Below are 14,709 nucleotides of genomic sequence, written 5' to 3' on the forward strand. Positions count from 1 at the left end.
ATTCTTTTTCAAAATTTTTTAAAAGTTCTACTATGCGTGTATGACAGCACACGTTCCACACACGTGGCGGAATTTAATCGAGTTTCATCGCATCGTCACAGCCTTTCGAAATAAATTTTGCTCCACTTGTTAATGAGATTCTGAATACACGAAATACACGAAAAAGGGCGAACTATGAGGGGAATAAATGAAACGTGAATTATTAATACCGCGATGGCACAAAAACGACTAAATACTTAGAGGATTGGAAAGTCAAGTCTGCTCTTGGCGGACAATAATGACGTTAATTGGAAGTCTGGTTGTGTTCGAATGGAAAATGGGAATGAGAGAAAAAAAAAAAAGAAAAAAAAAAAGAAGAAATTCTTGTAGGAGGACAAGAACGGCGCAACGATGGAAAAAGGAATCTTTTCTCTAGCGAGGAAACCCCCTCAGGATTTCGAGAAAAAGAAATCGCTCCGGGCTGAAGCGACGTTGTTGGTGTCCTTTTCAGTCGCTATGCTCCCCGATGACCCTTTCTTTCGAACGTCTTCGCGTCCTTACCGATAGAAGAGTAATTGACACTTTTTTTTTTTCCGAAAAAAGATATCTGAGGAAGCTTTTTCGCTCGTGGAATGGGCGAGAAAAGCGAAAACTCGTCGTAATTTTAAATTTTAATGTTTTTTTTCCAATCTCGATAGTTTAATAATAACGTCGTTATTATTGTTTTATTGTTTGAAAAAGAAGTTGCTTTTTGCCTTCTTTCTGATCTTTCGTTCGCAGAAAATTCTGCGAATTTTATCGTTTAAATAGCATGAAAGCTTTGAAGTTTTTAATTATCTGGTTTCTTTAAATATAATATTATTTTTAAACATACTTTTTGATCTTTTAAGTCCTATTCTGTTGACGATTTTGGTATTTTCTTCCTTTCCTAGGACATTATGAATTTTTTTTTAGCATCTTAAAATGAACAAAATGTGCAAAATGATATTAAGAATTAAATATTATTCGCGAAATTTTCTTAAATTTATTCATCTACTTTCCTCAATTTTCATTCAGATTTAATACTCCAGATTAATAAATAATTGTGATATACAAATGGATGTATTCACTCGTGTCGTATTATAAAATTGGCAATATTTAAATATCTTTTGATAGATTGTGCAGTTAAGAAAACAAAAAAGGAATTTTGCATATTCATGTAAAATGATTGTATATAATAAATGGAATATCATATAATAAATAATATTCTTAATTTAAAAAACAAAAATTAAATTATTGCAAAGAAATATAAAAAACAAATATTTTTATCATTTTCCAGAAGAACAGAGAAATGTTTAAATTTCTCTTTAATTAAATATTCATTGTACAAATGTTGTAAACATTATGTGTAATTATACTGCAAAAGAACTACATCTAATTAAATCTGTGATCTAAACTAATGAAATTGTAATAGATTTTTGATTGAAATTGGACAAATTGGTTTTTAAAATTTGGTTATAAATAACTTTTCATCGTGAAATTTATCGATCAAATTCATATTTCAATATCACCGATAAATTTTTATTCAAAAATGTGTTCACGAGTAGTGGCAGGAAGAAAAAATTATATTTATTTCGTACTATCAAGCAAGAATTTTAATTGATAGAAATTAAAACAATTGCTCGTGCATATGAATGGAATTTACCAATGAAATTCATTAATTCACAGATATAATATGAATGATAAAGCGAACAATCTCGATTGCAAATTTCATTGTCTCGAGTTTAAATCTGGCAAGGGTTTTTTTTTTTTCTTTTTTTAGATAACCTCTCGAAATTTAATTATTCGAAGAGAGAGCGAAACAATTGTATCTTGCCTCCCTTTGAGATCGTAACGATTTAACAATAAGTGGAAGTGAATGAACCTCAAAGAAAGGAAAATGGACACGTGCAAAGGGATAATAACCTCGAGCAAGGAGGTTTTATATCCTTTGAAATGGTGAAAAACAAAGTGAAATTGATTATTAGTCGATAATTTTGAATTTTCATATATCTGTGCTCATAAGGAGAGAAAAAATAATTTCGAATAATTATATAATATTATATGATATTATAATTAATAATCAATAATAAAATGTGTGTATATAAATGATTAAGTAATTAAGTGAAATAATTATTGAAATTTATATTTAAATATTCTTACAGCAATATTGTTATTCAGACATTCTTTTTTGCAGAAATTTAATTATCGAATATCATTTTAAATTTCATTAAACGGCCATTATTTGCTTGGGAATTTAATATCTTCTCTTATGAATATTTCATTTAATATTCTATTTTATTATAAATATTTGTTAAGTTTCATTTATTGAAAGAGTTCGCTATACAGTCATTAATATTGACTTACTATGATACTTTCGATTTTTTTCGATACTACACGCAATCAATAATTGTCAGTATTATTAAGTATTGACGTTTGTGCATTTTTTAACATCGGTTTTTTTTATTGACATTTTTATAAATATCGTGCAATTTTTTGATATCTGTGATCGTAGATTTTTATTTTTTCGTTATTTATTAATTATTTCTTTTCGTGTTCGTAATTGAAATTATATTATCTGCTAGAAAAGTGACTAAAAATTTATTATTAATTCAAAAAAGAACCATTATTGTTTCTATCAAAAGAATCTCATAAACGAATTTCAAACTATAAACTTTCAACATTTGTCACTTTGATATAATAACATTTGTTACAATATTCTATTTGGACAATAAATTTTATTGCTGCTTAAATTGGTTCTTAAAAGCAGAAAATTGAGAAAAATATAAATAGAACATTGAAACAAATATCTTTAATCCTTAGGACTCCTATGTCGAATATGGCTCGACATTACATTTCTTATACAAATTCCAATGTCCAAATTTAGATTTCTATAATATATTTTCAAGATATATACTTGTTCAAGTTCATTAACTTTAAAATTTTAAATATTTATTAATAAGATTTTCAAATTAAGTTATCTCATATTTTTCTTGAATAAAATATTAAGAAGAAATATATAAAATATGTTGTTGTAAAAATTATATTAATATTTGTAAATGGATATTCAATTAATTGTTTTCCTAATCATGTTAATATAATAAAATTATTAAAAAAAAATCAATAATAAATTTTATTTAATAAATTAAATTTATTATTTATTAAGTTATTTTTATAAAGAGTAGTAATATATAAAATTAAAATTAATATTACTAGACCAATTACTCCTCCTAATTTATTTGGAATTGCTCGTAAAATTGAATATGCAAATAAAAAATATCACTCAGGTTTAATATGAGTTGGAGTATTTATAGGATTTGCAATTTTAAAATTATCTGGATCACCTAAATAATATGGATATTGAAGATTAATTATTATAAAAATTAATAAAATTAAATAAAATCCTAATAAATCTTTGATTGAAAAGTATGGATGAAATGAGATTTTATAATTATTATAGTTTGATCCTATAATGTCGAGCTCGACATTATACAAGCAGCTTCTAAAATAATTTAAAATGTTTTTTTTTTTCTTTCAAATATTTTGTAATACTTTAAACAATATTTTATTGAGACTCTCTTTTTAGAAATGAATGACTCCTTTTTACAAATAAATTAAGGAATTGTTGCTTAAAGGTTAAAATTAAAGAGTGCAAAGGGTTAATACCTAATACCTATTTATTTCACATATAAATGATAAATTATGATCAAAGTGATGATAAATTTTTGACAAAATTACCATTGTCAATAATTTATTGTTATTAGTCGAATTTATTTCCTGACTTACCGACTTAGAGCGTATCTTTTAATTATTCATATAGCGACAGGATTGTTTGCCGAGCCCGGATGCAATTAGCCGGCACGGTAACGCAACTTTAAAAAGTTGTCCGTGCAAGCACAGTCGGTGGCTTGTCTCCTTCGCAGCCTTTTGTCCCGTTCGCATAATCAAGGAAAATATACCCTCCAACGTACCCTTTACCTTGGAAAACCAGCCCATTATTCCCCTCCGCGTAATAACTTCGTAAAGCGGAGAGCCACGGGGAAAGGCAACGCAATTAATGTTCTTGGACGAAAATACCGCATGATTTGTCGTAAACCGTCAGCCCTTTTTAATGAAATCCCCCCCTTTTTTTTCGATCGATTTTTACTTTTTTTTTACCGAGAAGCGTGTTCAAACAAATATAAGAAATGTAAGATAGGAAAATTTTGCAAAATTTGGATCGGATTCGACTGGAGGATGGAACAGAAATTGTTAAAAGTATTTTGTGACGCGACAATATTGGGATTTCTGGGGAATTTTGGAATTCTGGGGAATCTCGGGAATGTCGGGATACTCGAAAATTTCGAGAATCCTGAGAATTTCGAGAATCTGGATCATGTTTTGATTTTAGCTTTGAAATATTCAATGGCATTCCTTCTATTGTTATATCGATTTTGATAATTTGAAATAACGGTAATTAAAAATTACTTTTCTTTTTTTTTTTAAGCAACATGCAATATCTTTTCCATAATTAATATCGTTATTTTAATACCCGTTATTATTTCATTTTTCCTTCACACTACGTTTTTTAAATTGTAGAAAATGTTTGAAAGATCGAAGATTCGAAATTATGCACGCATTTCGGCTTTTCAACATTTTCAAGTTTCCAATATTTTTAATATTTTCAATATACCTCTATTAAAATTGTAATGTAAATAGTAAATACAATTTTCTATTTGTGGAATTCTTGAAGATGATGCTCATTTTGAAACAAAAATCTCGAGCTTATTAAACCTAGCTTTCCTTGACTGCGAATTTCCGCTTTCCATCTCCTTTCAAAAAACATCGACTCTTTGCTTTCCAAAGCTTTTATATACGCTTTAATTATCCTCTAATAGGTAATATTAAAAGTCATTTATAAACAAATTGTTAATAATAATATAATTTCTCGTAATAGATTTACGTTTATACGAATGAAATTTTATTAGTATTAATTAAATTAATTATAATTTAGTTATTTCTTTTAATTAATTAATACATGAAATAAAATTGAGTTTTCATTTTCAAGAAAATAAAACTTAAAATTTCATTGGATACGCATGATTAGGTTAGGTTCGTTCGATTTTGGCTTGCGATTATTGTTTATGTTTATAAGCTTAAATTTCGTTAAAAAAAATTCATTATTTCGAGGAATAATAAAAATAAATCTAGTGATTTATTTGTTCTAGTTTAAAACGATAAAAAATATTTGCATTTGCTATTGCATAATTATCCATTTATATTATCAGAGTGTAATCCATTAACATTTTTCTTTAATGAGTATTTAACGGTGCACTTTATTAACAGTGCATTTTTATGACATTTCAATTCACATGTTTATGAATTAAACATCAGTGAACCTCGGTTTACGATTACATTCGTTGTTAATTGATGCGAGACTCGATGTTTAATAACACATCGAGTTGTTAATACGGATTTGTAAATAAATACACAGAATGAAAAGGTGTTTTTCAAAAATGTTTTTCAAAAATTAAATATTTATTTTAAATTTAATTTTTTGATGAATCAGATACATTGTTGCATTTTTCAAATATACAAATGCATCAACAGAGGTTATCATTATTAAATAATGACAAATTGCATTTGTTTAAAATGTAAACAATTTTTCAAAAGTATTAATAATAAATTTATAGATATTTTTTAAATTTGTTTGTTTCATTTATATTTTCATTTTGCAAAGAAGAAATATGAACACGCGCACAAAAAGACTGAATCCACGTTTAAAAAATTTTTTCAAATTATATCCTAAGATATCCAAGGAATTAACAATGCAAAATATTTGCAATTCATTTTATACAAATATTTTATTTTATTTTACAAGTAAATGAATTTTTATACGAAACGTACTGATTTATTTTTGAATATTGACAAACGTTAAATCAGATCTATATGGAAAATTTCTTCAAATTAAATCTGTAGCCAATGAATTAACAATATTTGCAATTTAAAATTTCGAATATTATTATTCGAAATTAAAATTAAAAATAAATGCATGCGCGTACATACATATCGGAAAAGAAACACCTAATATTTTTAAATAGAAAAGAATAATTGCGCAAGTATATACGCATATGCATAGATGCTTTTATTTTTCGAATTTTGAACGGAGATCCTATGATATATTACGGCTGGAAAATGCGAGAAATGAAGAGTTTTCTTCTGTCTCTGCTATTGTTAACACCATTCCAGAATGAAAAAAATGAATTCGAGGGTACAATTATCAAGAAAAAAAGAAAAAAGGAAAAAAGAAATTTATTTCAAAAATTTATTTCAAAAAAACATTCACTGCAATATTCGCGAGATTCGTTGTTCGATCGATTCTAACAAATTAATCCACGCGATTAATTTCGTTTACATAACTTGGAAAATTCATGTATCTGCCTGAATACCAATTGAGAACAATCAACGATACATCGATGATGCGCGAATAAACAATGGACGCAGATATTAACGAATCGCAATGGATGCTATCGAGTTAAAATGCATACTCGAATGGATTATTACAGTGATATCTGTATTTACTCCTTTATCGATTGATGGTAAACAAGTAATGGTTTGCGGTTATCTATAGTATATTGGACAAGATTTAACGACTTTATTGCTTTTATTGTTTATTAAATAAATCTTTATTCGTGCGGAACGAGAAATAATTCTGGTATAGAATAAAATTATTTTTCATAGTAATATTTAAACTGTTAAAATCCGAGATTAACAAATTTTTCAAGATGTTTATCAATTATAAAATTATATTTAATTTCGTTCTCCAGAAATAACGTTTCTTCTTTTGTATAAAAATTTTGGATAAAGTAATAGATTAAAGAAAATAACGAATTTCTTAATTTCTTAATTTGCTCACAGAGTTTTTGTCATCTCTTCAAAATCGAATATTATTTTACATATATTAAAATATTGATAACTTTATAGTCTAAAGAAAAGAATATTGATGATTGATGATATGATATGAAATAAGAATTAAAAAAACACATTACGAAAATTATCATTTTATCACAAGGAACAATTAGATGCAAATTTTTTTCACTTATTAGAAAATTTTTATTATTTCGTTCCACTCTAATATTCAATATTTTACCAAGTTTCGACACTTCTGTTCAAGTTTAAGAGATTTTTCAAATAATTGTATATTTTTCGAGGATAATGAAGTTCTCCTCGAAAGCAACAAGGTTTTCTAGTTCCTATCGAATGAATCGGGCCAGAAATAAAAGAGAAATAAATCCGATATCGAAGGATCACGTGGATATCGCGGTAAAAGGCTTGGAAAAAGATTTAATTTGCGGTTCACCACTCAGCGGCTGGGCTAACGGGAAAGCTCGATTCACTATTTTTCACTTTCTTTATCTTTCGTATATTTTTTTCTTCTTTTTTCCTGTTCGAATTCACAATGTTCCATAAATATTGGCGATTGGCAAATTCAATAATAATAGTATCAACGAACCGTGGCAGATATCGTACTATGTATTTGCGAGATAGAAAATATTTTTTTGTAGTTTGAATATTTCATTTTAGTTTTAAAATAAAATTCAATTTCTTTTTTCTTCTTTTTTTTTTTTTTTTTTTTTTTTAAATATACAGCTGTGAAATTCTGTTTCAAATATTAAATGGTTTGTATCGATTTTCTTCGTATAGCGAATCATTTTGAGAATCATAAATTTTTTTACGAGAGAAGAAAATTAAATTTTTACGAGTTCGAGCAATTCTGCCTTATTAAATAAATGCAAATTATTGTTGTTTGTAAGATATTTGATATTTATAAGATATTGAATTATTTATTTATAGTTATTTGAATTTTTTTCTTTAATTTTTCAAATTAATATTAATCGTTTAAGCAAAGAATTATTACTTCTGAAAATATATTAATTTTTAATTCTTTTATTTAAAAAAAGAATTTTTAAAAGAATATGACAGATATAATAACAATATATTTTCTAATTAATTGAATAATGATCTTGGAACAGCATTATATATTTATCTTCTTTCTTTAATTGTTATTACAAAATAAATATGACTTTTTAAGTGCCTTTATTTATTATAATCAATAAAATTTTTATTCCTAAAAATGTTGCAAAAATATTTTTATATTTGTATACCATAACAGTACTAACAAAGCGTGTTAATCAGTAATTATTTTTGGATTTCGCTGAAATAACTGACACAGACCATAATTCAAAGTTCACCGACACCAATTTCGATCGATAATAATATTAACCGACAACAATATAAAGCATTCGTGTTCGTTTATTATTCCTGCAATTAATACTATCTTTCGTGCGGTTAATACAGGATTTTCTCATCAAATTTATCTTTTAGCAATTCATCATTTTGCAGATCAAACTCAATCTCAAATTACATATTTACAGGAAATTACCTTTCCCATAAATTGTAGAAAACTTGAGATAAATTAAATGTCAATAAAACCGAGACCAATTTAGAGACCATTCATTTGATAAAAAGTAGAATTGCTCCAATTTATCAAGATCTATTTTTCTTTCTATCTTTCTATGTAAAGTAAAATTGGAGCAATTCTATTTCTTTCTAAATGAATAGTTTCTAGATTAGTCTAGATTTATATTAATTATAATTAATATAATATTAGTTATTATATTTTTACATGTATTTTACTGAATGATTACTATAGCCAATTACCAATTGTGTTTAAGGAAAACTTTAATATCTCTCCAATTCAATTTTTAAATTCTTTTCCTCCTAAACAAAAATTAAATTTTAAATTCTTCTCCTTATATTTTAAAAAGTAATTAATGTAATATTAAATAGATTGTATTCATACATTTTGCAACTTTACTTTAATAGATAAACTTACTTAAAGGATTCAATGAAAATGAAAGATATAGGAGCGTAGAGAATTAAGGTGGATAAATATGTTCCTTTGTTAATTATCTCGCGAGATCTAGTCGTTTAAAGCGCCAAATCTTTTTTTTTTTTTCTTTTTTTCTTTTAGCAAAGAGAAGAGTAGGAAACCGTTTCAATGGACGGGTTACGCTCCTTTGTGCGAGTTGGTAAGAACAAAGGTATCGTTGGACATCGAAATAATCGTTGGATCGTCTAATTGAAACGTGGACGTGGGAAAACTGTATGGGGAAAGTTAATTGGAGAGACTTCAGGATCAAAATGGAGAACGTAATTATTGAACGAACGAAGGAAAATCCAAGTAGGCGATTTACGATAGTAAAGAAAAAAAAAAAAAGATTGATTAAATGCAATTAATTTGAAATAATATTTTATTTTTTGTAGATTTTAATTAAATACTATTATAAGAGATAGGTATTTTATTCAAATATTATGAATACAATCAATACTACTATGAATGCAATCAAATATTACATGAAATACTTGATATTACGAATATGATGGTACAATATTAACAAATATTTAATCTATATATATTTGAACTATATAGTGAATGAACGAAGCAAAATCCAAATGATTTATTCGATCCATTTCACATAAGGATGTGTAAAAGTATTTCGAATCACGATAAGAAAATGTATCTTAATTAATTATTTGAAATAAGAAGCAAGAATATTTGTTTATATTTGTGTTAAATGAAATTAATTGCGATTTTATTTTTGTAAATATTAATTAAATACTATAAAAAATAGATACTTATTTGATATACTTATAAATATATAATAAGTATTTCAATTTGATATACTTATAAATATATAATAAGTATTTCAATTATATATTTGAACATTTGCATGAGTATTTATTATGAATTGAATATTGTATGAAATACTTGATATGATATTATGTTGTAATATTAACAAGTCTTTGAAATATTATTATATTTGAATGCTTATGATATATTTACTATGGTTGCAGCATTGAATACTATATGAAATACTTATTTGATTTTGATAAATATTGTTTAATATGAACTTGAAATAAATATTTTTTATTATATTCTTTATTATAAATGCAATGAAATATTTGAATATTTATATTTTAAGTTTATTTGTTAATCAAAAAAATATAAAAAGTTTCTATACATTTCTACCTATTTTCTTTGTCAAATATTTGATGTTCATACATGATTATATAACTTTGATATATAAGATATTATATCAAATATTTATTTCTAATGCACCTTAAAGTTTTATAATTTTTAAATTAATAATTGTATTTATTACACTTCAAATAAATATCTTTTATGGATGCATTTATCACATGACATAGAGTTAAAGAATTTTCATTAAAAAAAAAAGAAAAAAGAAAAAAGACGAAAGATCGAAGCAACAAAGTTGTAGTAACATTTGTGAAGGTAAAGAAGAAAGATTAGTTTTGGTGAGAGAGTTGTAAAGAAATATCGGTGAAAACATTTGAAAATATTGGAACCGATTTTCCTTCAGGGCGAGAATGTCAAGATGTTGCAACTTCTCTAACTTTCTCATTCTAGTCTTCTAGAACTCTTACAAGTTCTCGAAAGAATATTTACTTCTGTTGTTTGTTCTATTTTACAACATGTCTGTTCACTTCCTACATACTGTTCGTAATTTTCAAAGTTTATGAATTTAATCTAGGTGATTTTATACAAATACTGTAACAGTTCTGATATAATAATTTGAAATTTATTCCTATACCGAATAAAATATTATATTACTTTAAATACTTATTTGATTTTACAAATATATACTATATTCTTACAAAAATTATTTGCTATAAGATACACGATATGATAGCTTTAATTTTTTAAATACCACAAGAATTCATTATTTTCCACAATAAAGTATTTAAAAATATAATAAAATATTATTAAATAATATCATTATTTATTTTAATATATAATATATTAAATAAACTAATATATTAAATAACTATATAATAATATTAAATAAAAATATTAAATTATTTTAATTTAAAAGATATTGTATCTTGAAACTTATCATATAAAGAACAAGGAAACTCTACTGTTCATACTCTCCTTATTTTTCATATAAATTTCACAAACTTCTAAATTAAAATATCAAAATATCTCTTAAATTAAAATATAAACAGCTGTACTTTTTTTTTTTCTATAAAACTCATGCAATGAAAAATTCCCTCAAAATATTCATTCACCCTTCCATTGCGCTCCCTGAAATACTCGGAGAAAGTAAATTCACTCAAATCTTTGGTTTCGATGAGCACATCTCGTTACTCGAACTTGGCCAAGTGGCGTCAATCAAAACTTCCACATGACTACGTACGAAAACACGGTTCAAAACTGTATTTTTCTACCTACTCGACCGTGTGTTCTTCTACCCATCGATACGAGTCACTTGTCGGACAGAATTGGTCAATCTTCGATAGAATGATCGATAGAAGGCGTGATAGAGGGGATGCGTCAAACGAGAATACCGCATGATGCGTGTGGAGCCTCCATTATTGGCACACGTGCTATTCCCGACGACACGGTCATAGGGCGAGACTGGTTTACGTGGTTGCACGTATGTACATACCAGGACTAAATGTTACACCAGTCATCCCCAATTCCGTCTATTGTCTGTATTTATCTTCAGTAGGCCGGTTACATTTTCATTCGTGCATACGTTTGTGAAACTACCTTTCGACTAGGATAAACACCCCCTTATATCTATTATCTCGTTGTTGGAAACTCGTAATTGCAATGACGAATACTATACATTGTAATGTGTGCGTTATTTATGTTTGTATAATATGTATAATGTAGGACCTCGTGCAATATTATTGTAACGCGAAGAAATTTCATTATATGTTTATTTTTTTGAAAAATAGAAGAATTGAAAATTTCTTTCTTAAAGAAACAATGAAGAAAACGTTAGGAAATAAAGAATATGCAAATTCTGGAAAATAATTCGAAGGAATCAAAAAATGATAATGGAATTTAATTCTGATTAAATTATAATTTTGTTTTAAACGTTTTTTTTAGTTTAAGGTATTGTGAATAATGAAAAAACTTCTTGTCGTTTTAAATAAAATAAGATATTTTTTATTTAATTTTAATTTGTTCTGAATAATGAAAAAACTTCTTGTCGTTTTAAAAAAAATAAGATATTTTTTATTTAATTTTAATTATACAAGTAAGATTCGGAAATGAGTTCTTCGATATTTATCGTTTTTTTCTTTTTTCTTTTTTCCCTACAACTTGAGATAAGTTGCTGTCCATGTATCGTTGGGTTATGGATCAATATGCTCTCCATTGCCTTATATTCATTCGTGTTTACCCAAGATATTTTCTTTTATCAATAACTAAAGGAAAATGAAAATGTAATTTTTTTATTTTTTTGATTTGAAGAATCTTTAAATTTTAGATACATTTCTTATCGAACACCTTATATATATATATATATATCGAATGAGAACATAATGGCCTTAACCCAAGTCTCAATCAGAGTTTGATTCAGGTCAGGTTTCAGGACTTTGCATTTCCTTCTAAAGTTAGTTTGCATCGACTGACTACTAATTTCAAAGTCGTAACTATTATCGTGCTCGTTTTGTCTAATTTATGAGAGAAATCGTCTAATACCATTATTCATAATTTTTATTTTCCCTATTAAATATATAATAACTCGATTTGTTTAAAAGAATATTAAGATGTATTTATTATTTTTGTATAAAATCTAATTGATCAAGTGTTATACCTACTTTATATTGTTATTATTTGTGTTAATCACTATTTTATGATTTTTTTTTTGTCTTGATTTTTTGTAAAGAAAATTTTGTAAACTTTGAGATAATTAATATATAATATATAATATGAAATAATATGATAACTATATGATAATAATAAAATAAATTCTAATAATTTTTGTCACATTATGAAAAAAGTGTGTGATCTCATATGAATATGACAGTTCTCTTATTAATCTCTATTCTATTAAAATATATATACAAGAACATAATATGAGAATATTGAATTCTTTCAACATTTTTAGAATAATTTAATAATTTTGAAGAATAAAGGGAATAACATTGTACAATTTCCCAAAGATAGTGGTAAATATATGTAAATTTCGCTAAATATAAATATTTAACAAAATGTAATTTATTGCACAACACGCAATAATGTTTGGACATGAATCAGACATTATTGCTTCATTATATTTATTTATTATAACGTTATTGAGTTTATTGTTTTTTTATAATATATCAAAGCATCCATTAGCAGAAACATAAATTTTATTAATATTGCATAATCAATAAATAAATTGAATAATGAAATTTAACGTTGTAAAAAATATTCGAACAATTTACTTGCTGCAATAAACAATTGTACTTCGTTGATTATTTCGTTAATGTAAAATTTATATAATCTCAATGTCCAAATATTTTTGCGGTATTATATTTCTCCGTTATTCAATTTATCGTTCGTACGCGCAAGCAACACGTGCAATAATTAAATTTTTCTTCCCATTAAATATAAATTCTTCAATATATTAAAATTAAAAAATAAAAAAATTCAATGATATTATTATAAAAATACATATAATAGAATGTTAATATATTCGTAATCGATCATCGTTGAGAGAAATTGATTCCAAAAAAAACAGGAAAGTTAATAAGATGATAGTGTGACAAAGACAAAATACTTCACTCTATCTTCGTTCTACTTCGTTTAACGCTTAAATAAACCTAAACCTGTCTAAATAAACTTTAACACGCTACAGCAAAAATCAGAAAAAGTTTCCAGAGATATCGATTTTTGAGGAGCTTAAACAACGATAAAAAAAAAAGTAAATAACAACATATAAAAAATGTATATACACGAACAAAGCAGACAGACAATTAAAACATCGATAAATAAAAAACGTAAATCCAAAACGGATTATTTATATTGAATACAAAAAAAAATATGTATATATCATAAAATATTTTTTTCACTTTTCACATTTTTTTTTTTAAGAGTTCATAGAATAGAAAATTCTCATAATTCGAATGTATTAAAAAATATTCTCGCGTAAGAAAATTTTGTTTCGATCTCTAGATTCAATTTTCCAAAGGAAAATATTTCTAGATAGAACTATTTTCAACAGAACGATAATCTTTCACGATATGAAATTTAAATATTAATACGAGTTAGAGGTTTATTAATGATAGTTTGCAATATTGTGGAACAAGTTGATGTAACGATGCTCGATATTAAATTACAGAACTATGCGAGGAATGGGCTCTGGCGAATAGTCGCGAGTGCGTGGAGGGCGGAAGTTCAGCGAGCACGACGCACGATGAACCTGAGGACGCATCGGAGGCCAGGTTCACCCTCAAATATTTGGGCAGCACCCTCGTCGAGACGCCTTCGAGCGAAGAAGCTACTGCAGAAGCCATCAAGACTGTCATTACGATGGTAGGTATACGCTTTTTACGATTCTTTTGTGATCGTTTCTTTCTAATCTTTCTAATCTTTCTAACCCTTGGCGTGTTTCAAGATCCGGAAGATCTGTTAGAATTGGTAAATTTATCGAAATGACGGATTTCATACATAGAAATACAATTACATATTATTGTAATTATATAATTATTATAATTATATATTTATTATTATAATTATATAATTAAATATATTGTAATTATTATAATTATGTAGTATTTGTTTATTTTTATGAAATAAATTTATATATAATTATTATAATTACTTATATCGAAAATATTTAGGTATTTATTATATAAGTTGGTAATTAT

At 25.9% G+C, this 14,709-nt stretch overlaps 1 protein-coding gene across 2 annotated transcripts in view; it reads left to right on the top strand.

The window, feature by feature from the left end:
- Positions 1 to 14,709, top strand: part of LOC122716443 (low density lipoprotein receptor adapter protein 1-B-like) — a 93,456-nt gene that overhangs the window by 66,651 nt on the left and 12,096 nt on the right. For both annotated transcript variants that reach the window (XM_043939506.1, XM_043939505.1), the window contains exon 2: positions 14,181 to 14,374. In XM_043939506.1, the coding sequence (XP_043795441.1) occupies positions 14,181 to 14,374 (194 nt within the window). The remainder of the gene's footprint in view (positions 1 to 14,180; positions 14,375 to 14,709) is intronic.

The sequence above is a fragment of the Apis laboriosa genome, unplaced genomic scaffold (genome assembly GCF_014066325.1).
Source record: "Apis laboriosa isolate Shangri-la unplaced genomic scaffold, ASM1406632v1 scaffold45_cov149, whole genome shotgun sequence".
Taxonomy (NCBI): Eukaryota; Metazoa; Arthropoda; class Insecta; order Hymenoptera; family Apidae; genus Apis; species Apis laboriosa.